Genomic DNA, 27,861 nt, shown 5'->3' on the forward strand with positions numbered 1-27,861 from the left:
TTTCGTACTGGCTGCTCTCCACCTACTGGGAGCGTATTTCGCACTGGCAGTTCTCTACTTACTGGGAGTGTATTCCACAGGTGCTGCTCTCCACCTACTGGGAGTGTATTTCGTACTGGCTGCTCTCCACCGACTGGGAGCATATTTCGCACAGGCTGCTCTCCACCTACTGGGAGTGTATTTGGCACTGGCTGCTCTCCACCTACTGGGAGCGTATGTCGCAGGTGCTGCTCTCCACCTACTGGGAGCGTATTTCGCAGGGGCTGCTCTCCACCTACTGGGAGTGTATTTCGCAGGGGCTGCTCTCCACCTACTGGGAGTGTATTTCGCAGGGGCTGCTCTCCACCTACTGGGAGTGTATTTCGCAGGGGCTGCTCTCCACCTACTGGGAGTGTATTTCGCAGGGGCTGCTCTCCACCTACTGGGAGTGTATTTCGCAGGGGCTGCTCTCCACCTACTGGGAGTGTATTTCGCAGGGGCTGCTCTCCACCTACTGGGAGTGTATTTCGCAGGGGCTGCTCTCCACCTACTGGGAGTGTATTTCGCAGGGGCTGCTCTCCACCTACTGGGAGTGTATTTCGCAGGGGCTGCTCTCCACCTACTGGGAGTGTATTTCGCAGGGGCTGCTCTCCACCTACTGGGAGTGTATTTCGCAGGGGCTGCTCTCCACCTACTGGGAGTGTATTTCGCAGGGGCTGCTCTCCACCTACTGGGAGTGTATTTCGCAGGGGCTGCTCTCCACCTACTGGGAGTGTATTTCGCAGGGGCTGCTCTCCACCTACTGGGAGTGTATTTTGCAGGTGCTGCTCTCCACCTACTGGGACTGTATTTCGCACTGGCTGCTCTCCACCTACTGGGAGTGTATTTCGCACTGGCTGCTCTCCACCTACTGGGAGCGTATTTCGCACTGGCTGCTCTCCACCTACTGGGAGCGTATTTCTCACTGGCTGCTGTCCACCTACTGGGAGTGTATTTCGCAGGGGCTGCTCTCCACCTACTGGGAGTGTATTCCACAGGTGCTGCTCTCCACCTGCTGGGAACGTATTTCGCACTGACTGCACTCCACCGACTGGGAGTGTATTTCGCACTGGCTGCTCTGCACAAACGGGAAGCATATTTTGCACTGGCTGCTCTCCACCTACTGGGAGTGTATTTCGCAGGTGCTGCTCTCCGACTACAGGGAGTGTATTTCGCACTGGCTGCTCTCCACCTCCTGGGAGTGTATTTCGCACTGGCTGCTCTCCACCTACTGGGAGTGTATTTCGCACTGGCTGCTCTCCACCTACTGGGAGTGTATTTCGCACTGGCTGCTCTCGACTTACTGGGAGCGTATTTCGCACTGGCTGCTCTCCACCGACTGGGAGTGTATTTCGCACTGGCTGCTCTCCACCGACTGGGAGTGTATTTGGCACAGGCTGCTTTGCACTTACTGGGAGCGTATTTCGCACTGGCTGCTTTGCACTTACTGGGAGCGTATTTCGCACTGGCTGCTTTGCACTTACTGGGAGCGTATTTCGCACTGGCTGCTTTGCACTTACTGGGAGCGTATTTCGCACTGGCTGCTTTGCACTTACTGGGAGTATATTTCGCACTGTCTGCTCTCTATACTTACTGGGAGTGTATTGCACACCGGTTGATTTCCACCTACTGGGAGTGTATTTTGCAGGTTCTGCTCTCCACCTACTGGGAGCCTATTTTGCACGTGCTGCTCTCCACCTACTGGGAGCATATTTCACACTGGCTGCTCTCCACCTGCTGGGAGCGTATTTCGCACTGGCTGCTCTCCACCTGCTGGGAGTGTATTTCGCACTGGCATCTCGCTGATTGCATGAGAATGACAACTGTCCCTGAAAATCTTGCAGGCCCCACGCGGACCCCTCTAGCCGCTTGCTGAACATGACCTCTGTCCATTTACAGTTGAATATCTACTGTCTGTGATCGAGTGGCTACTGATTTACTTGATATAAGCAGTGCCTGCAACAGAAAATTCCAAATCGAAGCTGAAGTGGCAAGCATTTATTTTTATTTCATGGGATGTGGGCGTCACTGGCAAGGCCAGCATTTGTTGCCCATCCCTAATTTCCCCAACCAACTGAGTGTCTTGCTCGGCCATTTCAGAGGGCAGTTAAGAGTCAACCACATTGCTTTGGGTCTGCAGTCACATGTAGGCCAGACCGGGTAAGGTCGGCACATTTCCTTGCCTGGAAGACATTAGTGAATCAAATGGGCCTTTATCACAATCAATGATAGTTTCATGGCACCATTACTGCGACCAGCTTTCAATTCCAGATTTTTATTAATTCATTGAATTTAAATTCCACTAGCTGCTGTGGTGGGATTTGAACCGGTGTCCCTGGGCCTCTGGATTATCAGTTTAGTGACATTCCCACTACGCCACCATCCCTGCCAACTGTTTGGCAGAACAATGTTCTGGCCCTAAACTGATGTTTTCCCATGTTTCATATTCACTTGGTAATCACTGCAGAATCATCCTTGACATACACATGCTTTGACTTTGTAAATACAATCGCCAACGGCTGTCATTGATGACCCTTGACCTATACCTTACTAATGATGGGGAATCTCCCCAAAGGACAAGTTACACGATGTCTCACCAGCATTGGAAGCCGTGGAGCATAAACTTGGAGAGGAATCAGTTCCGAGGCTGCCCAGTGTACAGCCCCAATTTAAAGTGTGTCTGCCTTGTGTTGCAGCAGGGGATGTTGACCCACATCGAGCACCTCAGTGTTCCATTTCCAATGGTTCTTGCTTCCTTCCATTGGCCCTGTACTCATTCCTAATATCATGGTCTCCCTCTGAATATTAACCAAAAATCTCAGGCATTTTGCAGGGAGGAAGCACTGAATAATTTTTGACAATACCGACCTGAAGCAGCTTTTAGAGTTTCAGATCTTAAAACTGGCTTTAAATAATGCTTGTTTTTAAATAAAAATCAATAAAGAGCAAGTAACCAGCCTCCTGTCATTGAAAAAAAGAAATGGAATGCCAGCCCAGATAATTTTATTCATTCATGGGATGTGGACGTCACTGGTTAGGCCAGCATTTATTGCCCATCCCTAATTGCTCGAGGTGGTGGTGAGCTGCCTTCATGAACTGCTGAAGACCATGTGGGGTCAGTACACCAACAGTGCTGTCAGGAAGGGAGTTCCAGGATTTTAACCCAGCGACAGTGAAGGAACGGCGATATAGTTCCAAGTCAGGATGGTGTGTGACTTGGAGGGGAACTTGCAGGTGGTGGTGTTCCCATGCATTTGCTGCCCTGGTCCTTCTAGGTGGCAGAGTGGGAAAGGGAAGATAGGGCAGATAAAAAATAGTGCGGCTAACTGACATAACACACTCTTAAAAAGGGTTGCTGTCCTCATATTTTTCCTAGTGAGACATAGACTTACTCCTGTGGTATATTCAGTGTGCTAGGATGAAGAATCATTAATTCACCATCATAAAATTTGCTATTAAGACACACACCTCCTTTAAAATGCAGTTAAAAACACTGCTTTATATTAAACCCTTCACTATTGCTGGCAGAAAATTTAAACAAATTCTGCTCCAATTAAGCGATTTGAGTTTATGATTCATTCTGGATTGAGTAACTGGCCCTTTTAAGTTTACTGTTTAAAATAAATGTGAATTTTATGAACCATTTCATCACTTCCTACCAGCACTCTTCCAGCTGTGTTGTACGTCTGTAGAAACCAACACAGTAGTACTGTACTCCAGCTACCCGGCATCCACCTTAAGAATCTGTTTGCTGAGTAAGATGACACTATCATTTTGTACAGTATATGGATGTCCGAAATAGACACTCAGGAGTTGCAGTACAAATTGGAGTCACATCAATTAAATTTAAATAATGAAGAAGTTGCATTTCTTTTATAGATTTCTACAGTGTCAAATTTCTAAGAGAGTGGGTAAAAATAGGCTACAGCAACTACCAATACTGTTTTGCAAGCAGCTGGCAGAAAGTGCATGAAAGGCCAGGACTGGCCCTTCGATTTCCTTCCATCTGTATGGAGAAGAACCTTGTATCCACTCTGCATCTCCTCTAGATCGAACAATCAAGACGGAGAAATTTGTGGGAAAATGCAGGCGCAAGCTATCATCCTTTTATTTCATTGCACAGCACACAGATACACCAACGTGTCTAAGAGTGCTGCCCAATCAGTCCATATTTTTCTAAATTGAAGAACTGGGCTTGGAAGGTAAGCTAGCCGAGGAAAAAGATTGACTCCTAAAACAAGGACAGAAGAGTCTTGTCCTCCAGACCCATTTGAAAAAATACATAAAATTATCATCTTTAACGTATTCTGTTTTTTCTATCAATTGTGGCATACATAACAAGGGTGAAAAGCAGAAACTGTAAGACATTTCCGTAAAGGTTAATTAAATGGTCACACATTTCCACTTACACACAGAGCGACCTTGAAAAGTTACATATCCCTTAGACTGATTTGCCATTACAGGTAGATGATATTCCTAAATACATTTGTAGGTTTTCAAAGATCAAGAATATATTTTCCTACTATGTCTAATAACTAGAATATCCTACCTGTTTACTGTTAGTAATACTGCATTGGACATTCTATGTAACAGATCAATCTGACAATCATAGCAGGACAAATGGATATGGGATTTGTGTAGAGAGATGACCTAGTTTATAATCTTCCTCCAGTGATTGCGGGAGTTGATGCACACACAGTAGCAAGTGGCAGCAAGGCAGTTTGCCAGACTGTTGCTGGCTGCATCTAGCATACCCAAAGGTCTCTCTGAGGCTGATACCATTGCTGTTGTTTGGCAGACATTCAAAATACTTGTTTTCAGGGCAGCACATGGTGAGGTGAGCCTCTGAGTGGTACCTGATACCAACCAGATATTAGCAGCACCAAATGGGAGTTGCTGGATTGTTTTTGCCTCTGACAATTCTGCTTCTAAACTTCCTATTGGAACAAATCAAAATTGATGTTGATTGCAAAATCAAAGCAAATCTGACGAAGTTCAGAGTCATACTTTGACATAGGGAGAGAAAACATTCACTTTAACCATCTACAATGGGGGAAAAGACTTATTGCATTTTGTAAGCTGTTTGTAACATATCAAAATCAGTTGGATGCTGTAATTAGAGAATCAGAATACTGGAGATGAGTTTTGAGGGGTTATACATCCTACTCTCATCTCCAATTTTTGTTATGTTCAAAATACATTGCCTACACAACTTTTAAACACATGAACAGACAAGCAATTAAATTAGTGGCTTTCAAACTGGGTTCCCAGGATGCTTACATGTTCACCATACGAAATCTGAATTTCTGTCAGCACATCTATAATTCTGATGGAACATTTCATAGCTGATCACTCAATGGCAGGAGGTATCTGCAAGGGGCTACATGAGAACTGTGTAAATGCCCAATTATCATTAAAAAAATCACTAGAGGCCAGCAGCTAACCTGCAGTGTATCGTGGGATCTGGTTTCACTCTTTGAGTCAGCACAGTACAGTTACTGACAGCAGTAGTGACATATAACAGACTTTTTTCCTGTGCCTTTTGCCACAGAATTATTCTGTTGCCAAGACTAAATAAAATACATTTCTGCAGCAATAATGCTCCACATTTGGAATGCTCACACTCGCTTCCAGAAACGTTATGGCAAGAAGTTTGCAGGGGTGTATCAATATTTGCAGCACACACCACACAGGAAAGGTGAAATACCATTGATATAAACAGAGGATAATCTACTTGAAATTTGCCCTTCACAAACTTATGATATACCACACAGGAGGGCATTGACAAAGTGGCTGTTAATTTCTCCCCTCACTCCAAAAATGCACCTTGCTTCCTTTCTCAGCTTATTGACAGCAGTTCTTCCTGTTCTCAACACATCAAGAATAATTATTCACCACTCCAGCCAACCAGAGAGCAGGCTATACTAAATAAGGAGACCAGTACTGTACACAGTACTCCAGATGTGGTCTCACCAATGCCCTGTATAGCTGAAGCATAACCTCCCTACTTTTGTATTCAATTCCCCTCGCGATAAACAATAACGTTTCATTAGCTTTCCTAATTACGTGCTGTACCTGCATACTAACCTTCTGCGATTCATGCAATAGGACACGCAGATCCCTCTGCATCTAAAAGCTCTGCAATCTCTCACCATTTAGATAATATGCTTCTTTTTTATTCTTCCTGCCAAAGTGGACAATTTCCCACATTATACTCCATTTGCCAGATCTTTGCCCACTCACTTAACCTATCTATATCTGTTTGCAGCCCCCTTATGTCCTCTTCACAAGTTACTTTCCGACCTATTCCTACCTACCTAATGAGTCTTTTTCCGAATGGCAGGCAGTGACTAGTGGGGTACCGCAAGGATCAGTACTAGGACCGCAGCTATTCACAATATATATTAATGATTTAGATGAGGGAACTAAATGTAATATCTTCAAATTTGCAGATGACACAAAACTGGGTGGGAGGGTGAGTTGTGAGGAGGATGCAGAGAGGCTTCAGGGTGATTTGGACAAGTTGAGTGAGTGGGCAAATGCATGGCAGATGCAGTATAATGTGGATAAATGTGAGGTTATCCACTTTGGTAGCAAAAACAGGAAGACAGATTATTATCTGAATGGCTATAAACTGAGAGAGGGGAATATGCAGCGAGACCTGGGTGTTCTCGTACATCAGTCGCTGCAGGTAAGCATGCAGGTGCAAAAGGTGGTAAAAAGGGCAAATGGTATGTTGGCCTTCATAGTGGATTCGAGTACAGGAGCAGGATGTCTTGCTACAATTATACAGGGCCTTGGTGAGGCCACACCTGGAATATTGTGTGCAGTTTTGGTCTCCTTATCTAAAGAAGGATGTTCTTGCTACAGAGGGAGTGCAGCGAAGGTTTACCAGACTGATTCCTGGGATGGCGGGACTGACATCTGAGGAGAAATTGAGTCGGTTAGGATTATATTCGCTGGAGTTCAGAAGAGTTAGGGCGGATCTCATAGAAACCTATAAAATTCTGAGAAGACTTGGCAGGGTAGATGCAGGAAGGATGTTCCCGATGGTGGGGGAGTCCAGAACCAGGGGTCATAGTCTAAGGATACGGGGTAAACCTTTCAGGACTGAGATGAGGAGAAATTTCTTCACCCAGAGAGTGGTGAGCCTGTGGAATTCGCTACCACAGAAAGCAGCTGAGGACAAAACACTATGTTTTCAAGAAAGAGTTAGATATAGCTCTTGGGTCTAAAGGGATCAAAGGATATGGGGCGAAAGCGGGAACAGGCTACTGAGTTGAATGATCAGCTGTGATCACAATAAATGGTGGAGCAGGCTCGAAGGGCCAAATGGCCTACTCCCGCTCCTATTTTCTCTGTTTCTATGTTTCTAAGTCTGCCCAGGCTGTATCTGGAGGTTCCAAAATTTTTGTCTGTATGCTTCAGGGACCAACTCAAAACCAGCGAGAATATCATTTTTTGCCATCTCATAATCCGCAGAAGCCTCCTCAGAAAGGATGGCATAAACTTCATAAGCTCTGCCCATCAACCTGCTTTGCATAAGCAGTGTCAAGCTCTCCTTTGGCTACTTCATCTGTCTGGCTATCTTTTCAAAATAAATGAAAAATGCCTCTCGTCCCTTTCCTCAAACTTCGGGAGGGCATGCACAAATTTAAACAGCTCTCCACTGGGTCCTGGGCTGGAGTCAGATCTTTCCTCACCAGAATTTTCCTTGGAGGCAAGGCCACTCATTTGATTTAGTTGCAGCTTTTTAACTTTCAACTCTTTCACTTTCAAATGCCCTCTCTTTTGCCCTTTCCTGTTATAGTCATACAGCACAGTAACAGGCCCTTTGGCCCATCCCGTCTGTGCCGGCCATCAAGCACCCAACTATTCTAATCCCATATTCCTGCACTTGCCCCATAGCCTTGTATGCTATGGTGTTTCAAGCGCTCATCGAAATACTTCATAAATGTTGTGAGGGTTCCTGCCTCCACCACCTCTTCAGGCAGTGCGTTCCAGATTCCAACCACCCGCTGGGGTGAAAATATTTTTCCTCAAATCCTCACTAAACCTCCTACCCCTTGCCCTAAATCTTTGCCCCCTGGTTCTTGATGCCTCCGCTAAGGGAAAAAGTTTCTTCCTATCTAATCTATCAATGCCCCTCATAATTTTGTATACCTCACTCATGTCCCCCCTTAGCCTTCTCTGCTCCAAGGAAAACAACCCCAGCCTTTTCAGTCTCTCTTCATAGCTGAAATGCTCCAGCCCAGGCAACATCCTGGTGAATCTCCTCTGCCCCCTCTCCAGTGCAATCACATCCTTCCTATAGTGTGGTGACCAGAACTGTACACAGTACTCCAGCTGTGGCCTAACTAGCATTTTATACAGCTCCATCATAACCTCCCTGCTCTTATATTCTATGCCTCGGCTAATAAAGGCAAGTATCCCATATGCCTTCCTAACCACCTTATCTACCTGTGCTGCTGCCTTTAGTGATCTATGGACAAGTATACCAAGGACCCTCTGTACTTCCTAGGGTCCTACCATCCATTATATGTTCCCTTGCCTTGTTAGTCCTCCCAAAATGCATCATCTCACACTTCTCAGGATTAAATTCCATTTGCCACTGCTCTGCCCATCTTACCAGCCCATCTATATCATCCTGTAATCTAAGGCTTTCCTCCTCACTATTTATGACACCACCAATTTTTGTGTCATCTGCGAAATTACTGATCATACCTCCTATATTCATGTCTAAATCATTAATGTACACTATAAACAGCAAGGGTCCCAGCACTGATCCCTGTGGTACACCACTGGTCACAGGCTTCCAATCGCAAAAACAGCCCTCGACCATTACCCTCTGCCTCCTTCCAATAAGCCAATTTTGGATCCAATTTGCCAAATTGCCCTGGATCCCATGGGCTCTTACCTTCTTAACCAATCTCCCACGCGGGGCCTATCAAAAGCCTTACTGAAAACCATGTAGACTACATCTACTGCTTTACCCTCATCGACACATCTAGTCACCTCCTCGAAAAATTCAATCAAGTTAGTTGGACACAATCTCCCCCTGACAAAGCTGTGCTGACTATCCCTGATTAATCCCTGCCTCTCCAAGTGGAGATTAATCATGTCCCTCAGAATTTTTTTCCAATATTTTCCCAGCCACTGATGTTACTCACTGGCCTGTAATTACCTAGTTTATCCCTGTTATCCTTCTTGAATAATGGTACCACATTCGCTGTCCTCCAGTCCTCTGGTACCTCTCCTGTGGCCAGAGAGGATTTGAAAACTTGTGGCAGAGCCCCTGCAATCTCTTCCCTTGCCTCACATAACAACCTGGGATACATCTCATCTGGGCCTGAGGATTTATCCACTTTTAAGCCCGATAAAGCAGCTAATACTTCCTCCCTTTCAATGCTAATATGTTCAAGTATATCACAATCCCCCTCCCTGATCTCTACACCTACATCGTCCTTCTCCATAGTGAACACCGATGAAAAATAATCATTTAAAACCTCACCTATGTCCTCCGGCTCCACACACAGATTTCCAGATTGGTCCCTAATGTTTCCCTGGGTATCCTCTTACCCTTAATATGCTTATAAAATGCCTTCGGATTTTCCTTTATATTGATCGCCAGTGTTTTTTCATGTCCAATTCTTTTTCTTTTTCCTTTTCAAGTTCAAGCTGCTTCATCTGCAACTGAATCCTAGCTAATTCAACTGAACTACCATCTGGATCGCCTTTTCTTTCTTCCAGTTGCAAATGCTTTTCTATTACTTCAATTACGTCTGCTTGCTTAACCCCTGGTGTTAACTTTTCTGCCAATTCCTTTAGCCTAACATTGGTTAAGTTTCTCAAATCACTCAGGGATAAATCCTCACTCCCCAGAAATGTTATCGCAACTGACAAAGACATTCTGGTAATGCAAAATTTACTCTAATGCACAAGAAACCTGTTTTTTCCTTCTCCTCTTTTCAATTATTAATACCCCACCTACAATTACATGCCGTCAGCTTTGGGTTATCCCGCACAGAGCCCCCAATTTATGTTACGGCCGAGGTGGGAGGAATGCACTGTCTTTTCTAGTTTCACTTCTCCACAGGTCACAACATATATTTAAATGCTTACCCAGTTACTGATGCGGCTTTGTTTTTCTAGTGATAATGACGAGTCTATGTCTCCTTATTATTAATTTGTAAACTATGTATGAAATCCTTCCATCAGGTTACTGATGATTGGAAGGAGGCTGAAAGGTGGTGATTGGCCAGATTGGATTTATGCTGCATTTTGTAAGTCGGACACACCTGAACAATTTTCCACATTGTTGAATGGTTGCCAGTATTCTAGCTGCACTGGAACAGCTTGACTGTTTTGGTACGGAGGATCGCTGGAATGTTGCGATAGCATCAACTATAACCATTATTGACTCAATAAACAATTGGAGGCTTGGTTGATATTTGACAGAACCTCTGAAAATTTTTCAGTCATTTTAGTGACTTGCACTTCATAGGTACCAGGGTACAGCCTTGGAAGACTGATGACTTCTGGAATTATCCACAGGTGTCAGAGTTGGTTGTCCCAAGGATTGATGACAGATGAATTTCTTGAAACAGCTTCGGTACAACAACTGAAGCAATATAAGACTTGACTGACCAATTTCAAATGCAAACCCATAAACACCTCTCAGTTTCCCAAGTGAAGTTAAAATTCTACCCGAAACTTTATAAAACAATTTGCAAAAGAAGAAACTAGAGAAGGATAATTTAAGTATGCTTCTTGGTGTGTGAACAATGGAACTGTCAACTGATGGCGAAAAAAGAACTGGGTACATTTTCAGAATGTGCTTACGTACACTCACAATTGGCATGAAAGACAAAAGGAAGGTAGATGTCCCAGATATGCTAAATTCACCGAATTGCAGTTGGTTTTCCCCAATTGGACGACTGACTATTTATAAGTACAAGTTCAATGAGTCAAGAGAAGAGGCAGAATGCTGCAACCACTGCACTGATCCCACTCAAGGTTGCTTTTGCATGTTCAGGTACTTTTTTTAAAATGAAGAATAAAAAAGTATAACAGCTACTAAAAAGAAACTTAAAACCAGCAAAAATTAACTTTTTATGCAGTGAGCAGTTGATATTTGTGCAGTTCCAGGTTAGCATTGCAGAAAAAAAGTATTGAACTAGGGTGAGCCTGAATAGAGCAGTACATTGTACGTCAGGAGCCAATCAGAGCCTGAATAGAGCAGTACATTGTACGTCAGGAGCCAATCAGAGCCTGAATAGAGCAGTACATTGCACGTCAGGAGCCAATCAGAGCTTGAATAGAGCAGTACATTGCATGTCAGGAGCCAATCAGAGCTTGAACAGAGCAGTACATTGCACGTCAGGAGCCAATCAGAGCCTGAATAGGGCAGTACATTGCACGTCAGGAGCCATTCAGAGCCTGAATTTACTGTCACTTTTTGCATCTGTCACATTTCGCCCTCCCCCAGCACCTCCAATCCCCAAGTTCTGCTTATCTTGAAAGTGATCTCCTTTGCATTGGAACTGTATGCAAAATAAGCCAATTGTCTCTGACTTCTATGGGAAGTATACATGCTGGGAGATATAATGGTTTAGGTCTGATTCATTTCTCTTCCCATTTTCCTAATCCAAATGAAACAATGAGCACCAGGCAGCTGCGTCTTGTGAGACAAGAGAGAACAGACAGCAGGACCTGTGAGCCTCAGAACACAAGTGCACCTGATTGATTGCACTGGATGCTTGGTGCTCAATATAGTGAGATTAAAAAATACTCTTCACTTACAGTCACAATTTCTCTTGGCATTGAAGCATTATCTATGAGTAAGAATAAGCCCATGAGAGGACAGGATACATACTTCGTAATGTGCCAGCACCATCTTGTTCAGAAGAGTTGAAACTGCATAATAGGAACCTGTGTTAATTCCTGTCAAAAAAAAATTTAAAAAAATTTGGATTAGGAATTGTAAAATAATTAGTATGTCAGAAAGAATCAAAATAACGAGCATGTAATAAATGGAGTACAGTAATGCCAAGCATGTAATGAATGGAATACAGCAATAGTGAGCATGTAATAAATGGAGTACAATAAAAGTGACGTAATGAATAGAGTACAGTAATAGTGAGCATGTGCTGAATGGAGTACAATAAAAGTGACGTAATGAATAGAGTACAGTAATAGTGAGCATGTGCTGAATGGAGTACAATAAAAGTGATGCAATGAATAGAGTACAGCAATAGTGAGCATGTGATTAATAGATTACAGTAATAGTGAGCATGTGATGGAGTACAGTAATGAGCGTGTGATGAATGGAGTACAGTAATAATGAACATGTGATAAATGGGGTACCGTAACAGCGAGCGTGTGATGAACGGAGTACAGCAATAGCGAACTTGTGGTGAATGGATTACAGTAAGAGTGAGCATTGATGGATGGAATACAGTAATAGTGAGCATGTAATGAATGGCGTACGGTCATAGTGAGCATGTAATGAATGGCGTACGGTCATAGTGAGCATGTAATGAATGGAGTATGTTAATAGTGAGCACGTAATGAATGGAGTACAGTAATAGTGACCATGTAATGAATGGAATACAGTAATAGTGAGCATGTAATGAATGGAGTACAGTAATAATGAGCATGTAATGAATGGAGTACAGTAATAATGAGCATGTAATGAATGGAGTACAGTAATAATGAGCATGCAGAGAATGAGTAAAGTAATAGTGAGCATGTAATCACAGAATCACAGAATAATACAGTGCAGAAGAGGCTCTTCGGCCCATCGAGTCTGCACCGATGCATTAAAACACCTGACCTGTCTACCAAATCCCATTTGGCAGCACTTGGCCCATAGCCTTGAATGTTCTGACGTGCCAAGTGCTCATCCAGGTACTTTTTAAAGGATGTGAGGCAACCTGCATCTACCACCCTCCCAGGCAGTGCATTCCAGACCATCACCACTCTCTGGGTACAAATGTTCTTCCTCAAGTCCCCCTTAAACCTCCCGCCCCTCACCTTAAACTTGTGACCCCTCATAACTGACCCTTGAACTAAGGGGAACAGCTGCTCCCTATCCACCCTGTCTATGCCCCTCATAATCTTGTACACCTCGATCAGGTCACCCCTCAGTCTTCTCTGCTCCAGCGAAAACAACCCAAGCTTATCCAACCTCTCTTCAGAGCTTAAATGTTCCAATCCAGGCAACATCCTGATGAATCACCTCTGCACCCCCTCCAGTGCAATCACATCCTTCCTATGATGTGGCGACCAGAATTTCACACAGTACTCCAGCTGTGGCCTTACCAAAGTTCTGGACAACTCCAACATGACCTCCCTGCTTTTGTAATCTATGCCTCGATTGATAAAGGCAAGTGTCCCATATGCCTTTTCCACCACCCTATTAACTTGCCCTTATGCCTTCAGAGATCTATGGACAAACACGCCAAGGTCCCTTTGTTCCTCGGAACTTCCCAGTGTCAGGCCATTCATTGAATACTTCCGTGTCACATTACTCCTTCCAAAGTGTATCACCTCTCACTTTTCAGCGTTAAATTCCATCTGCCACTTTTCTGCCCATTTCACCATCCCGTCTATATCTTCCTGTAACCTAAGACACTCCACCTCACTGTTAACCACTCGGCCAATCTTTGTGTCATCCGCGAACATACTGATCCTACCCCCCACATAGTCATCTATGTCGTTTCTATTAATGACAAACAATAGGGGACCCAGCACAGATCCCTGTGGTACGCCACTGGACACTGGCTTCCAGTCACTAAAACAGCCGTCTGTCATCACTCTCTATCTCCTACAGCTAAGCCAATTTTGAATCCACCTTATCAAGTTACCCTGCATCCCATGTGCATTTGCTTTCTTGATAAGTCTCCCATGTGGGACCTTGTCAAAGGCTTTGCTGAAATCCATTTAAACTACATCAACTGCACTACCCTCATCTGCACACCTGGTCACATGCTCAAAAAATTCAATCAAATTTGTTAGGCATGACCTCCCTCTGACAAAGTCATGCTGACTATTCCTGATCAAATTTTGCCTCTCCAAGTGGAGATAGATTCTCTCTTTCAGAATTTTCTCCAATAGGCACAGTGGCGCAGTGGTTAGCACTGCAGCCTCACAGCTCCAGGGACCCGGGTTCGATTCCGGGTACTGCCTGTGTGGAGTTTGCAAGTTCTCCCTGTGTCTGCGTGGGTTTTCTCCGGGTGCTCCGGTTTCCTCCCACAAGCCAAAAGACTTGCAGGTTGACAGGTAAATTGGCCATTATAAATTGTCACTAGTATAGGTAGGTGGTAGGGAAATATAGGGACAGGTGGGGATGTTTGGTCGGAATATAGGATTAGTATAAATGGGTGGATGATGTTCGGCACAGACTCGGTGGGCCGAAGGGCCTGTTTCAGTGCTGTATCTCTAATCTAATCTAATCTTTCCCTACCAATGACGTGAGACTCACTGGTCTGTAGTTCCCTGTCTTATCTCTACAAACTTTCTTAAATAGTGGGACCACATTAGCTGTTCTCCAGTCCTCTGGCACCTCCCCCGTGGCCAGAGAAAAATTAAAAATTAGGGTCAGAGCCCCTGCAATCTCCACCCTCGCCTCCCATGGCATCTTGGGACACAAATCGTCCGGACATGGAGATTTGTCTACTTTTAAGCCTGCCATAACCTCCAATACCTTGTCACTCCCTATGACAATTTGCTCAAGAACCTCACAGTCTCTCTCTCTGCGTTCCATATCGACATCCTCATTCTCTTGGGTGAAGACAGATGTGAAGTATTCATTCAACACCCTACCAATGTCCTCTGGCTCCACCCACAAATTTCCCCCTTGGTCCCGAATGGGTCCTACTCTTTCCCTGGTTATCCTCTTCCCATTGATATACTTCTAGAATATCTTGGGATTTTCCCTACTTTTACCAGCCAGAGCTTTGTCATATCCCCTCTTTGCTTTCCTAATTGCTTTCTTAAGCTCCATCCTACACTTTCTGTATTCCACTAATGCTTCCACTGATTTACTCTCCTTGTACATAGAACATCGAACAGTACAGCACAGTACAGGCCCTTCGGCCCACGATGTTGTGCCGAACCTTTAACCTACTCTAATATCAAACTAACTACCTACCCTTCATTCTACTATCATCCATGTACCTATCCAAGAGTCGCTTAAATGCCCCTAATGTATCTGCTTCTACTACCACCGCTGGCAGTGCATTCCACGCACCCACCACTCTCTGTGTAAAGAACCTACCTCTGACATCTCCCCGAAACCTTCCTCCAATCACCTTAAAATTATGCCCCCTGGTGATAGGCCTTTCCACCCTGGGAAAAAGTCTCTGACTATCCACTCTATCTATGCCTCTCATCATCTTGTACCCCTCTATCAAGTCACCTCTCATCCTTCTTCGCTCCAATGAGAAAAGCCCTAGCTCCCTCAATCTTTCTTCGTAGGACATGCCCTCCAGTCCAGGCAGCATCCTGGTAAATCTCCTCTGCACCCTCTCTAAAGCTTCCACATCCTTCCTATAATGTGGCGACCAGAACTGAACACAATATTCCAAGTGTGGTCGAACCAGGGCCTTATAGAGCTGCAGCATAACCTCGCGGCTCTTAAACTCAATCCCCCTGTTAATGAAAGCCAACACACCATACGCCTTCTTAACAACCCTATCAACTTGGGTGGCAACTTTGTATTTGCTAAAAGCCTCTCTTTTCCTTCTCATCTTACCCTGAATGTTTCTGGTCATCCATGGTTCTCTGGGCTTGTTGCTCCTACCTATTACCCTAGAGGGAACATGCTGGGCCTGTACCCTCCCCATTTCCTTTTTGAATGCCCCTCACTGCTCTTCTGTAGATTTCCCGACAAGTAACTCTTTCCAGTCTACCTTGGCCAGTTTCTGCCTTATTTTACTAAAATTCGCTCTCCCCCAATCCAAAACCTTTTTTTGCAACTTGTCTATTTCTTTCTCCATAACAAGCTTAAATTGTACCATGTTATGTTCACTATCACCAAAATGCTCCCCCACCAACACATCAACCACCTGTCCGGCTTCATTCCCCAGAATTAGGTCCAGCACTGCACCCTGCCTTGTTGGATCCTCTACATATTGGGCTAAAAAGTTCTCCTGTATACATTTTAAGAACTCCACTCCATCAAAGCCCTTAACACGATGACCATCCCAATTAATGTTGGGAAAGTTTAAATCACCTAATATAATTACCCTATTATTTTAACACACCTCTGCGAATTGCACACATATTTGCTCCTCAATTTCCCGCTGACTATCTGGGGGTCTATAATAAACACCCAGCAATGTGGCTGTCCCTTTTTTATTCCTAAACTCTGCCTATAAAGCTTCATTTGATGCCCCCTCCAAGATATCATCTCTCCTTACTGCAGTAACTGACTCCTTAACTAATATTGCAATGCCCCCTCCTCTTTTACCCCCTCCTCTGTCTCGCCTGAAGATTCTATATCCCGGGATATTGAGCTGCCAATCCTGCCCCTCCCTCAACCATGTCTCCGTGATGGCTACTATATCACAATTCCACGTGTCAATCATTGCCCTGAACTCATCCGTTTTACCTGTAATACTCCTGGCATTAAAGTAGAGGCCTTCTATCCTGGTCTTACTCCCTTGGAACTTACTTCCGCTGTATTCCTTCTGACTGGTTTGCTTTCCTGTGCTTAGCTGTGTCCCTATTCTGCTCGGAGTCTGCGTCCCCTCCCCCTGCCAAATTAGTTTAAACTCCTCCCAACAGCACTAGCAAACCCACCATCTGGTTCAGATGTAGACCGTCCCACTTGTGCAGGTCCCACCTTCTCCAGAAACGGTCCCAGTGGTCCAGGAATCTAAAACCCTCCCTCCTGCACCAACTCTTAAGCCACACATTCATCTGTGCTATTCTCCTATTTCTACACTCACTAGCATGTGGCACTGGGAGTAATCCAGAGATTACAACCTGAGAGATCCTGCTTTTTAAGTCTACTGCCTAACTCCCTGAATTCTTGATGCAAGACCTCATCCCTCTTTCTACCTATGTCATTGGTACCAACATGTACCATGACCTTATCACCCTCCCCCTTCAGGATGCCCTGCAGCCGTTCACTGACATCCCAGACCCTGGCACCAGGGAGGCAACACACCATCCTGGAGTCACGTTGACGGCCACAGTAGCGCCTATCTGTTCCCCTGACTATAGAATCCCCCATTACTACTGTTCTTCCTCTCTTTCCCCCTTCCTGTGCAGACAGGCTGCTTGCGGTGCCAGAAGCTTGACTCTGTCCGCACTCCCTGGAGGAACCAGCCTCATCAGCCTCCAAAATGGAATACCGATTTGCAAGCGGGACCCCAGGGGACTCCTGAACTACCTGCCTGTTTCTCTTGGACTGCCTGGTGGTCACCCATTCCCTTCCTTCCTCAAGTCCCTTCAGCTGCGGTGTGACCACCTCTCTATACGTGCTATCCACAATGCTCTCAGACTTGCGGATGGTCCACAGTGTTTCCAGTCACTGTTCCAGTTCTGAAACCGGAGCTTCCAGGAGCTGCAGCTGAACACACTTCCTGCACACATGCTGGGCCCAGGGACTGGAAATGTTCCCGGATTCCCACATGCAGCAAGAGGAGCAAACCACGGCTTTAAGCTCTCCTGCCATGACTAAACCCTTTAAATTTAAAACTATAGATGATTATAATTTTAAAAAACAATTAAGTTTTGCTAAAACAATGACTTACAATTCAATCCTCTATGAAAAATACCCACCAGGACTTACTCACCAGTCAGCTGTGTTCTTTGGAAGCTCTTGGCTCCCCTCACTCGGAGGACAGGTAGGAAATGAAAGGAGCTCCTCGCTCCCTCCTCACCTACCAAACTTCCACTATAGCACTCTAATGCAACCCAAATCAGCACTAGAGTGCAAACAAAGTCAGCACTGTAAGATGGCTCACTTTTATACTGACTGAAAACTGGTTTAAGCCAATTCTCTAATTAACAAGGTGCAGCTGCAAGCAGAGCCTGAGTGAACCCTGTTTAAAGCTGGTCTAAAATTCACCTTCTCCAACCCAAACAGCAACTGTTAAATTAATCTGCTAAATAAAAGACAGATTAGATTTAAGATAAAATTAACCCTTAATTATCCTCAGTTACCAAACTTCCACTATAGCACTCTAATGCAACCCAAGTCAGCACTCCAGTGCAAATGAATGGAGTACAGTAATAGTGAGCATGTAATGAATGGAGTACAGTAATAGTGAGCATGTAATGAATGGAGTACGATAATAGTGAGCATGTAACGAATGGAGTACGATAATAGCTCACAGTTAGGAACAGGAGCTTTTTATCTCCTGAGCCTTTTCTGCCAGTCAATGAGATCATGGCTGATCTGTGACCTAACTTCATTTACCCGCCTTTGTCCGATATCCCATAATTCCTTTGCTTAACAAAAATCTATTAATCTCAGATTTCAAATTAACAATTAATCTAGCATCAATTGCCGTTTGTGGAAAAGAGTTCAAAACCTCTTCAATCCTTTGTGTGTCCAAGTGTTTCCCAATTTCACTCCTGAAAGGTCTGGCTCTAATTTTTAGACTCTGCCCCCTCGTCCTAGTCTCCCCAACCAGCCGAAATAGTTTCTCTCTATCTACCCTATCTGTCCCACTTAATATCTTGCAAACTTCGATCAAATAAATCCTTAACCTTCTAAATTCCAGGAATACAACCCTAGTTTGTGTAATTTCTTCTCTTAATTTAACCCTTGGAGTCCAGGTATCATTCTGGTAAATCTACACTGCACTCCCTCCAAGACCAATATATCCTTCCTAAGGTGTGGTGCCCAGAACTGCTCACAGTAACTTCAGGTGTGGTCTATCCAGGGCTTTGTACATCTGAAGAATGACTGAAACATGGCTGAGCGCCAACTCTCAGACACTTCATCCTACCTCCCCCGGACCATGACCCCATCACCGAACATCAAGCTACTGTCCACAGGACTGTCAATGAACTCATCTCCCCCGGAGATCGTCCCTCTACAGCTTCCAACCTCATAGTCCCACAACGCCGGACAGCCCGCTTCTACCTCCTTCCCAAAATCCACAAACAGGACTGTCCTGGCAGACCCATCATTTCAGCTTGTTCATGCCCCATTGAACTTATTTCAATGAGCATGAATGGAGTACAGTAATAGCGAGCATCCGATGAATGGAGTTGACTACACTTCTTCACATTCATCACATGCTCACTATTATTGTACTCGATTCATCACATGCTCACATGGAAAGATTGCATTGTTCTCCTTGGAACAGTGAAGGCTATGGGGAGATTTGATTGAGATGTACAAAATTGTGAGGGGCCTGGATAGAGTGGAGGTGAAGGGTTTATTCGCCTTAGCAGAGAGGCCAGTGACGAGGGGGCATAGAATTAAAGTGATTGGTAGAAAAATTAGAGTGGAGATGAGGAAAAACTTTTTCACCCAGAGGGCGGAGATGGTCTGGAACTCACTGCCTGAAAGGGTAGTTGAGGCAGAAACCCTCAACTCATTCAAAAGGAGTCTGGATATGCACCTCAAGTGCTGTAATCTGTAGGGCTATGGACCAAATGCTGGAAGCTTCGAATAGAACAGGTGGATTGTTTTTCAGACGGCACAGACACGATGGGCCAAGTGGCCTCTTTCTGTGCCTTAAACTTTCTACGATTCTTCCCATCTTGACTCTATCTTTTCTCCACTGGTCTAGTCTCTTCCCACCTACATCCGTGAGTCTTCTGACGCCCTACGTCATTTTAACAATTTCCAATTTCCTGGACCTAACCGTCTCCCCTTCACTATGGACATCCAATCTCTCTACACCTCCATCCCCCATCAGGCTGGTTTGAGGGCTCTCCACTTCTTCCTTGAACAGAGGCCCAACCAGTCCCCATCCACCACCACCCTCCTCCGCCTGGCTGAACTTGTTCTCACATTGAACAACTTCTCCTTCAACTCCACTCACTTCCTTCAAGAAAAAGGTGCTGCTATGAGAACCTGCAGGAGTCCTAGTTATTTGTCTTTTTGTGGGATATGACGAAAATTCCTTATACCAGTCCTACTCAGACCCCCTCCCCCAACTCTTTTTCCGGTACATTGATGACTGTATCGATGCCGTTTCCTGCTCCCGCCCCGAACTGGAAAACTTTATCAACTTTGCTTCCAATTTCCACCCTTCTCTCACCTTCACATGGTCCATCTCTGACACTTCCCTTCCCTTCCTCAACTTCTCTGCCTCCATCTCTGGGGATAGGCTGTCTACTAATATTCATTATAAGCCCACCAACTCCCACAGCTGTCTCGACTACACTTCTTCACAGCCTGCCTCCTGTAAGGACTCCATTCCATTCTCCCAGTTTCTCCATCCCCAACGTATCTGCTCTGATGATGCTACCTTCCACAACAGCACTTCTGATATGCCTTCCTTTTTCCTCAACCGAGGATCTTCCCCTCCTTTCCCATGTCAGCATTCTGAAGGGATCATTCCCTCCGCAACACCCTGGTCCACTCCTCCATTAACCCCAACACCTCGTCCCCTTTCCACAGCACCGTCCCATGCAATCGCAGGAGGTGTAATACCTGCCCTTTTCCTCTTCTCTCCTCACTATCTAAGGCCCCAAACACGCCTTTCGGGTGAAGCAACGATTTACTTGCACTTCTTTCAATTTAGTATACTGTATTCGCTGCTCACAATGTGGTTTCCTCTACATTGGGGAGACCAAACGCAGATTGGGTGACCGCTTTGCTGAATACCTCCTCTCTGTCCGAAAGCATGACCCCGACTTTCCAATTGCTTGCCACTTCAACACTCCCTCCACTCTCATGCTAACATTTCTGTCTTTGCCCTGCTCCAGTGAACATCAACGCAAGCTCGAGGAGCAGCACCTGATCTTTCGATTAGGCACTCTACAGCCTTGTGGACTGAACATTGAGTTCAATAACAAAGAACAAAGAACAGTACAGCACAGGAACAGGCCATTCGGCCCTCCGAGCCTGCGCCGGTCTTGATGCCTGCCTAAACTAAAACCTTCTGCACTTCCAGGGACCGTATCCCTCTATTCCCATCCTATTCATCAAGATGCCTCTTAAACGTCATTATCGTACCTGCTTCCACCATCTCCCCCCGGCAGCAAGTTCCAGGCATTCACCACCCTCTGTGTAAAGAACTTGCCTCGCACATCCCCTCTAAACTTTGCCCCTCTCACCTTAAACCTATGTCCCCTAGTAACTGACTCTTCCACCCTGGGAAAAAGCTTCTGACTATCCACTCTGTCCATGTCCCTAACTTCAGAGCATGACGCCTTTTTTTTAAATTTTATTTTTTAACCATGTGCCTGTTTTTCATGTAGTCAGAGCTGCTCATTATTCTGCTCTGAACACTCTGTCGCTTTTGTCTTTGGCTTTGCCTTTGTCCCAGGACAGCTTTGTTATTTAATCTCCCTCTGCCCTATCAAACGCCTTCCTCTTTGTTCTCTCCCCCACCCCCCTCCCCTTCCACTTTCTTAAAACTAATTCTTTTCTAACTGTTGCCAGTTTTGATGAAAGGTCACAGACCTGAAACGTTAACTCTGCTTCTCTCGCCACAGATGCTGCCAGACCCGCTCAGTATTTCCAGCATTTTCTGTTTTTATTTCAGATTTCCAGCATCTGCAGTATTTTGCTTTTATATTATGATTTCTACCCCCTTGTACTCTCGTCCTCCAAATATAAAGGCAAGTATTCCAGCAGCCTTTTTGATTATTTTCCGTAGCTGTCTGTGACATTTTAATGATCTGTGTACCTGGACCCCCCCTGCTCCCAAGTCTTTTCGGGTCTCCACTGTTTCTAGCTTTTCAGCATTTATAAAGTTCTTGTGCTATGCTTTTTAGGTCCAAAGTGGATGACCTCATATTTTCAAAGGAAGAGATTGTGGAAAACAGCATGTCTGGAACACAGCAGGGTGTACAAGCCATGAACACTACAGGGAGCCAAGAGGACTATGGGAAGGGCTGATTTACATAGCGCAGAAGCCCAATATAAAGCTTAGATGCTCCAAATGTGCCACAGAGTAGCCACTGCTGGAGATGTAAGACTTGCTTTTCTCAGTGGTGAGTGATAGGAATCTGGAGTGGAACGTGAGGCCGTTGGCCTCACTTGGGCAGCTGAGGTTGGCAGGGGAAACCTGGTGAACACACAAAGTCCAGCTGAGAGAGTTCAGATGGGAACAGGCTATTCTGACATAGGACAGAACAGCCAGGATGAGCTTCAGCAGATACAACATCCTGGACAGCAGGCCAGAGGAGCACAGGGAGGGTCTTCAAGGGGAAGAAACTGCTACCATAGACATCTAGACATCGGGTCTACCACCCAAGAGTCAGAAACCTGCAAATGACAGAGCGCCAGTGCTGTAGGAGGCTGCGCCTATCCAGGCAGATGGTCTTGGACCTGTATGCTCTGATCCATAATGACCTGAGGCCCTACCTGCTGGGGTCAAGGTCACCGTCGCCCTGAATTTTTATGCAGCCGGGTCATTCCAGTGATCAGCTGTGGACCTAGGTAGCACCTCACAATCGGCAGCTCATCACGTTATCAGGCAGGTCACGGATGCCAAATTCCGGAGGCCGGGGGACTTCATCCACTTTGGCACAGATGGGCCAGCGCAGGCACAGAGGGCTTCGGGTCATCGACTGCACACATGTAGCCATCAAGGCACCGAAAGAGCAGCCAGTCAGATTCCTGAACAGAAAGAGCTACCACTCACTGAATGTCCAGCTGGTCTGTGACCACAGGATGTGAATCTTGCAGATCTGCACCCGATTCCCAGGCAGCTGTCAAGACTCCTTTATCCTGCCAAAGTCCCAGGGTGCTGTTCCTCTTCAGGCCCACACCTAGACTCTGTGGGTGGCTGCTGGGGGATAAGGGTTATCCCTTAAAGGGATGGCTCCTGACACCCATTTGAAACCCAGACACAGATGGAAAGAGGCAGTACAACCAGAGCCATCTCCTAACATGGACCTGCATTGAACAGACCATTGGCCTCTTGAAGATGCACTTCCGTTGCCTTGAGCAGTCAGATGGTGCTCTGCAGCATGAGCCAGCCAAAGTCTCCCACGGCGTGGTCGTCTGCTGCGCCCAATACATGACACTGGAAAGAGGCCTGGAGATGGATGAAGAGGAGGAGCTGGAATGCCACTCCACCTCGGAGGAGGAAGAAGAGGAGGAAGTAGAGGAGGAGTATGAGGAGGAGGAAGTGATTGCTCAAGGATTGGCCAGCCCCCAGGCGGCGGAGGACGCCCGTCAATGGCGTCCCAGACCTCAGGGTGAACTTCAGGCTGGCATGGCAGCAAGGGCCAAGCTGATTCAGCAGTGTCTCATCTGATCACCCTCGAGCCCTTGTGGCTGATGACCCCTAAACTCACCTTCCAGCTTAGACATCATTCACTACTATCACCCTTAACTGTGAGGTCCCATCGGCAGCCACGAGGAGGCAGCCAGATGTGGGGTTCCTCTGCTAACATGTTCAACATCACAAGGCATGGGCACATAACATTCTCAGGGCCCCAGGTCCCTGCCACCAGTCACACATCCCCCTTTTGAGATCAGACATCAACAACACACCTGTCAGAGAGATGAAATGAAGCAGTTATATCGTGAGGCAAACAAAATGACAGATGTAGCCAATAGTACCCAGATGACCCATTACGTGAATTCCTCTCCAAAACACCTCTACATGATGCTCCCCCTGTGGCAGAGGGTGAGGTGGAGGCAGCCTGTTCCCTACTCTCTGCCACCAGCTGAGATGTCCATGGCTTCCATCCTCATCTTGCAGGTGCCCATGGGGGCTCCTTCACAGGCCACCATGCCTGAGTCATGGCAGGGGCTGCCTCTGCCATGGGGCCCTGGCACACAGAGGCTCCTGAGTTGGAGATGTCAAGAGGCCAAAGGGTGACGCCAATACACCTTGAGGGGTGGTCCTCTTGTCTGCCGCTACAGCTGTCTCAGCCCTTTCCTTGCACCACCCTTGGATGCGGCCATCGACTGGGATGCAACTGGCAACCATTCCAAGCACCTTTGCACCATGGGGACACTGAACGGTCAATGCAGCAAAGAGTTTCACTCCTTCTATGCATATCGGTGTGCTATTGTTGCTCCCACTTGGCGTGGTGCTGCACATGGCTCTCCAAGTGGTTGCCACAATCTGTAACCTCATGGTCCGGCATATCCCCAACTCTACCATTACCATCAAGCTGGGGGACCAACCCTGGTTCAATGAAGAGTGCAGGAAGGCATGCTAGGAGCAGCACCAGGCATATTGAAAAATGAGTTGTCAGCCTGATGAAGCTACAACAGAAGACAACTTGCACGCCAAACAGCGGAAGCAGCATGCGATAGACAGAGCTAAGCAATCCCATAACCAATGGATCAGATCTAAGCTCTGCAGTCCTGCCACATCCAGTCATGAATGGTGGACAATTAAACAACTAACTGGAGGAGGAGGCTCCACAAATATCCCCAGCCTCAACAATGGGGGATCCCACCACATCAGTGCAAAAGACAAGGCCAAAACATTTGCATCCAGCTTCAGCCAGAAGTGCCGAGTGGATGAACCATCTCGGCCTCCTCCTGAGGTCCCCAGCATCACAGATGTCAATCTTAAGCCAATCCAATTCACTCCAAGAAACTATCAAGAAACGGCTGAAGGCACTGGATACTGCAACGGCTATGGTCCCTGACAACATTCCGGCAACAGTACTGAAGACTTGTGCTCCAGAACTAGCTCCACCCCTAGCCAAGCTGTTCCAGTACAGCTACAACACTGGCATCTACCCGGCAATGTGGAAAAATGCCCAGGTATGTCCTGTGCACAAAAAGCAGGAGAAGTCCAACCCAGCCAATTACCGCCCTATCAGTCTACTCTCAATCATCAGCAAAGTGATGGAAGGGGTCGTCGACAGTGCTATTAAGCCGCACTTGCTCAGCAATAACCTGCTCACTGACGCTCGGTTTGGGTTCTGCCAGGGTCACTCAGCTGCTGACCTCATCACAGCCCTGGTTCAAACATGGACAAAAGAGCTGAACTCCATAGGTGAGGGGAAAATGACATCAAGGCAGCATTTGACCGAGTACAGCATCAAGGAGTCCTAGCAAAACTGGAGTCAATGGGAAACAGGGGGAAAACTATCCACTGGTTGGAGTATTACCTAGAACAAAGGAAGATGGTTGTGGTTGTTGGAGGTCAATCATCTCAGTTCCAGGACATCACTGCAGGAGTTCCTCAGGATAGTGTCCTAGGCCCAACCATCTTCAGCTGCTTCATCAATGACCTTCCCTCCATCATAAGGTCAAGTATGGGAATGTTCACTGATGATTGCACAATGTTCAGCACCATTCGCGACTCCTCAGATACTGAAGCAGCACATGTCAATATGCAGCAAGACTTGGACAATATCCAGGCTTGGGCTGATAAGTGGCAAGTAACATTCACGCCACGCAAATGCCAGGCAATGACCATCTCCAACAAGAGAGAATCTAACCATCTCCCCATGACATTCAATGGCATTACCATTGCTGAATCCCCCAATAGGGATTACCATTGATCAGAAACTGAACTGCAGCAGCCGTATAAATACCGTGGCTACAAGAGCAGGACAGAGTCTGGGAATTCTGAGGCGAGCAACTCATCGCCTGTCTCCCCAATGCCTGTCCACCATCTGCAAGGCACAAGTCAAGAGTGTGATGGAATATCTCCACTTGCCTGGATGGGTGCAGCTCCAACAACACTCAAGAAGCTAAACACAATCCAGGACAAAGCAGCCGGCTTGATTGGCACCCCATTCACGACCTCCACCACTGATGGACAGTGGCAGCAGTGTGTACCATCTACAAGATGCACTGAAGCAACTCAGTGCCTCCTTCGACAGCACCTTCCAATTCTGTGACTTCTACCACCCAGAAGGACAAGGGCAGCAAATACATGGGAACACCACCACCTGCAAGTTCCCTCCAAGTCACACACCATCCTGACTTGGGTCTATATCGCCGTTCCTTCACTGTCACTGGGTCAAAATCCTGGAACTCCCTTCCTAACAGCATTGTGGGTATGCCTACACCTCAAGGACTGCAGCGGTTCAAGAAGGCAGCTCACCACCACCTTCTCAAAGGTAATTAGGGATGGGCAATAAATGCTGGAAGAGCCAGCGATGCCCACATCACAAGAACGAATAGAAATAAAAATCTCTCAATGGAGGCACTCATGCGACTGAATCCCTGAGCAATGACAGAGCACATGCGCTGCATGGACTCCTCCAATGCTTGCCCATGGCTCCTCAAGGTTTCAGGGAGCTCCGACAAACAGGAACTTATCTGCCTCTGGTTCTCCAGGAAGGCCCTTTTTGTCTGTAACACCCAAGGCCCAGAACTGTCACCCAGCAGAGCATCACTGTGTCTGTCCTCCATCCTCCGAGGGTTACAGCCTCAGCTGACTGCCTCACCCTCCTCCTCCTGTGTGCTGTAAGGTACACCCGGTGCTCCCCTCTAATGCTAATCTGTGGCTCAACCGAGGTGTGTCTCTGTGCTGGTGGAGGGTGCTGAAGTATGTGATGGTGCAGGTTCTGTGGACTCCCCACTACCTCACACCACCCACCACCCCGAGGATGGCGGCGCCAATATGGCAGGTTCGGTTTGGCACCGCTGTGCAACTGTTCCCGTGGGAGACACAGGAGAATGCTAATGAGAACTGGTCCTACTCAACAAGTGCCCCAGCACAGACATCCCCTCAGATGACAGCAGTCTAAGATCCATTGCTAGCATTGAGCAGGAGTCTCCTCCTTCACCTTAAGGCTTCACTTTAAGTAAGAGCTACCCAATGACCCTGTTGCTCATGGCCTCCTGTCTCAGAATCTCCCACCAAATGCCTTGAGGGCACCCTGGCGATCTCCAGTGCCGCCTCCTCCACTGCAATCAGAAAGTGGAGCTGGGACACTCCACCACCTGTTATGGCCATCTCTGCGTATTATGGGCTCTCTTCTCCTGCAGGATGAGAGGAAAATTATTCATGAGTGGGCTGCTTGCCCTCATCTCTTCCAGCATGACACACGTGAGTTGATGCTCCCCTCAGTGATGTCTCCATCTGAATGTCGCCCCATATGTGAGGGTGGCTGTGTCTCAGTATAGTGACCATTCATTTACTCTGACAATGTGTGGGATGCATTCTGGTGCCCAATGAACTGGGTGCCATTGGCCACTCACCTTACCAGATCGCAAGCAGTCACTGAACCTTTTTCTATACTACACCCAGGTACAGCTGCTGACCTCCGTGGCCACCTCCATCCAAGTTCTCTTGGTTTCGCTGGGTGAATTTCTCCTTTCTGAGGCTGGGAAGAACAGCTCTCTCTTCTGCAAGACTGCATCAGTCAGCGTTTCCTGCGAGGAATCAGAGAAATGGGGGTGCCACCCAGGGAAGCATACCCATGCCCACAGAGGCCCTCCGATCTCCCTGGTGCTGTATTACTGAAGGCAATGGCAAGCCTGGTCATGCCTGCCACTTGCCTTTTAAAATTGCCCTCAGTGACCTATTCCCATCTCCAGGACGCTTCCGGTGCCTCTAATTAGGTGCCGGACTCACCTCCAGGCCAGTTAACAACTTTCCATTTAAAAATCGTGATGCATCACTGACACTGACATGGCGTGGGGTCGGGACCTGGCACGTTCTGGGTAGCGGGCTCCCCAGCACGTAACGAAAATCCTGGCCTATATCTCTTTGTAATTTTATGCTTCCATCTAGACGGCTTACAATGCCACCTATCTTTATGTCA

The 27,861-nt window shown here is 46.5% G+C and overlaps 1 protein-coding gene across 2 annotated transcripts in view; it reads right to left on the reverse strand.

Moving 5' to 3' along the window:
• Positions 1–27,861, reverse strand: part of flvcr2a (FLVCR choline and putative heme transporter 2a) — a 347,150-nt gene that overhangs the window by 266,983 nt on the left and 52,306 nt on the right. For both annotated transcript variants that reach the window (XM_068038429.1, XM_068038428.1), the window contains exon 4: positions 11,894–11,961. In XM_068038429.1, coding sequence (XP_067894530.1) covers positions 11,894–11,961 — 68 coding nt within the window. The remainder of the gene's footprint in view (positions 1–11,893; positions 11,962–27,861) is intronic.

The sequence above is a fragment of the Heterodontus francisci genome, chromosome 9 (assembly GCF_036365525.1).
Source record: "Heterodontus francisci isolate sHetFra1 chromosome 9, sHetFra1.hap1, whole genome shotgun sequence".
Lineage (NCBI taxonomy): Eukaryota > Metazoa > Chordata > Chondrichthyes > Heterodontiformes > Heterodontidae > Heterodontus > Heterodontus francisci.